At 47.6% G+C, this 2,321-nt stretch overlaps 1 protein-coding gene across 1 annotated transcript; it reads right to left on the bottom strand.

The window, feature by feature from the left end:
• Positions 1-448: 448 nt before the first annotated feature.
• LOC147629743 (microbial Terpene synthase-like protein 13) lies at positions 449-1,561 on the bottom strand. Its single transcript, XM_086810957.1, has one exon. The coding sequence runs from the start codon at positions 1,559-1,561 to the stop codon at positions 449-451; it is 1,113 nt and encodes a 370-aa protein (XP_086667083.1).
• Positions 1,562-2,321: the final 760 nt, after the last annotated feature.

Here is a 2,321-nt window from a genome sequence, read left to right as displayed (position 1 = left end):
GGATTCCAAGGTAAAGAGTGTTACCCAACCATAAATAGCAAAGGGATATGAACCCACACATTAACAACATCATCAGGAGACTTAAAGACAGTGAAAAATCCTTTGGAAATCATATATGGATCCTTTGAACTGCATGATACCCTAATATATCTATATTCAGTCAGCTTATTAACTGATTTCTATTCCGTACCTGAGCTTGAAAGCCCAATTGAAAGCACAAGAAGCATAGGTATTTAGTTTAGATACCACATAGCTGGTCGCAGGTATGGTTACACTCATCAAGTCAGGGTGGTCTTCCAGAGGAGGGAGAGTTGCCTTCAGATTATAGAACATGCGCTCTCCCATTGAACACAGGACTCCGCCTCCTCCTCCCTTAAAGTGGCCACAAAGGATCCTTTGCAGGGTGAAAGTTCATCCTTTACAGGCAACTTACTTAAGGACGGAGTGCCTATATAGGCAACTTATTTTTCTTAAGATGGAGGAGAGGCCACCTGCTCTGCAGCGGAAGCATGACGCCTTGTGGGGAGCAGGTGTGCGAGTAGCGGGCTGTCTTGTAAGACCATTCCACGTTGCCTGCCATTAATAGTCCCAGCCCCCGCAGGTAGGCTTCCACTCCAGGCTTCTCTACGAGGCTTGACTTCTGGGCCTCGGCCATCAGCTGCGCACTCAGCTTGTCCACCTCCTCCACCATGCGCACAGCCTCCCACACCGCGTCCGCAAAAGTAAACCCTGGCGCGGCCTCGCGTGCCTGGAAGATCACAGACGGCAGGTTGAAGTAGTCCCCATGGCTCACCTCAGCTTCAAAAGCGAACAGATCATTGTACAGCGCTACATGATCCACCACTGCGTCGTGCAGCTGCAGCAGCAGCTCGCTTTCTAGCGTCTCCTCGTCCAGCTCGATGTGGAGGCCGTATTCCAGCAGGATGAGGCATGACAGAACTAACGAAGCGGGCCGGCGTATCACTTTGACGTACTCGTCGACACCTGGAACGCGCCCAGTGCTCCGGAATCGAGCTTGGATCATGTTGGCATCAACGTAGCGTCTGGTGGCCTGCAGGAAGCGAGACTGCATTTTGAGAGGCATGTCTCTGGAGATGTCCTTCCAGATGTCATGCAGGGCAGCAAGCCCTTTTTGGATATTGCGGGTTTCTGAGACTGCTTCTACGGTGCTGTCGCCTCCTGTGGCCGCCGCAGCTGAGAGGTGAAGATCGAGGGTTTGGCCAGCAAAGCATGCGAGGATGAGGTTGCGGCGTGGTTGCCAGACATGATCAGTGGCACAGCCACGAATAGAGAGATTGTCATCATCGGTGTCACTGAGGAAGAACCAGCTCACCAACTTGGTGATCGGAACTAGCCGCTGCGCTGCGCATTGGGCATAGGCGACGCTGCAGAAGAAAGGAAGCAAGCAGTCACGAAGGAACTGGGCAGCTTCAGGGGAAGCGGGCGCCGCAGAGGCCAGGATCCATGGGTCGCACTCCGCTTTGACGATCTCGTACTCGGGATGCAGCATGGGCTGGAAAGAGCAGGCAGGGACCCAGTCGTATGTTTCGCTAGGCTCCATGGAGAATGAATGCTATATATGAAGTGAACTGGTGATATTTTGAGAGGCTACAGATGATGATGATGTGTGTAGAGAGGCGAGTCTGAGAAGGCTACCGATGATGCCCTTCTTTTTAATAAGCGGTCGGGTCGATCACCACAATAGTTAGGTCGGCTCACGACTATGTTCGTGGCTCACGACTATCAACATCATCGTGTCTCTTCTCTCGAAAGTCTCTGTTTTTTTTAGAATTTTCGAAGAAAATTCGGTCGGCTCACGGCTCCTTTTCCACATCATCGTGTCTCTTCTCTCAAAAGTCTATGTTTTTTAAATTCTAGGAAAATTCACTAACTCCCATTCTGGCTCACGACTCCTTTTCCACATCATCGTGTCTCTTCTCTCGAAAGTCTATGTTTTTTAGAATTTTTGAACAAAATTCACTAACTCCCATTCTAATTAGGTCGGCTCACGACTCCTTTTCCAAGGAATTGGGTGTCTTCTTGGACAACATGATTTGGATTTCTCTTTTGTCCGGTGTACTTACTCAATGGAGGTATAAAATATTTACTTGGCTTATCAAGTCTTATATTTGAGCCACAAAATAATCGACTCAAGGCTGATTTATGATTATTTTTTTTTTACTTAAAATTTCCTTGAAACTACTTGAGAGCGCTTGTGTAGGAAGCATTTGCCTATCATAAAAGTTTTGAAAAAAATATATATCTTATAAAATTTTAACTTTTAAACTTACTAAAATAGTATAAAAATATATGAATAACCT

This window comes from Cibotium barometz, chromosome 17 (genome assembly GCF_041138505.1).
Source record: "Cibotium barometz isolate CiBa-2024 chromosome 17, ASM4113850v1, whole genome shotgun sequence".
In the NCBI taxonomy this organism is placed as follows: domain Eukaryota; kingdom Viridiplantae; phylum Streptophyta; class Polypodiopsida; order Cyatheales; family Cibotiaceae; genus Cibotium; species Cibotium barometz.
This window is presented reverse-complemented; position numbering and strand designations above follow the sequence as displayed.

Coding starts and splice junctions, on each gene's coding strand:
- LOC147629743 (XM_086810957.1), bottom strand. CDS start 1,561: ATGGAGCCTAGCGAAACATACGACTGGGTCCCTGCCTGCTCTTTCCAG.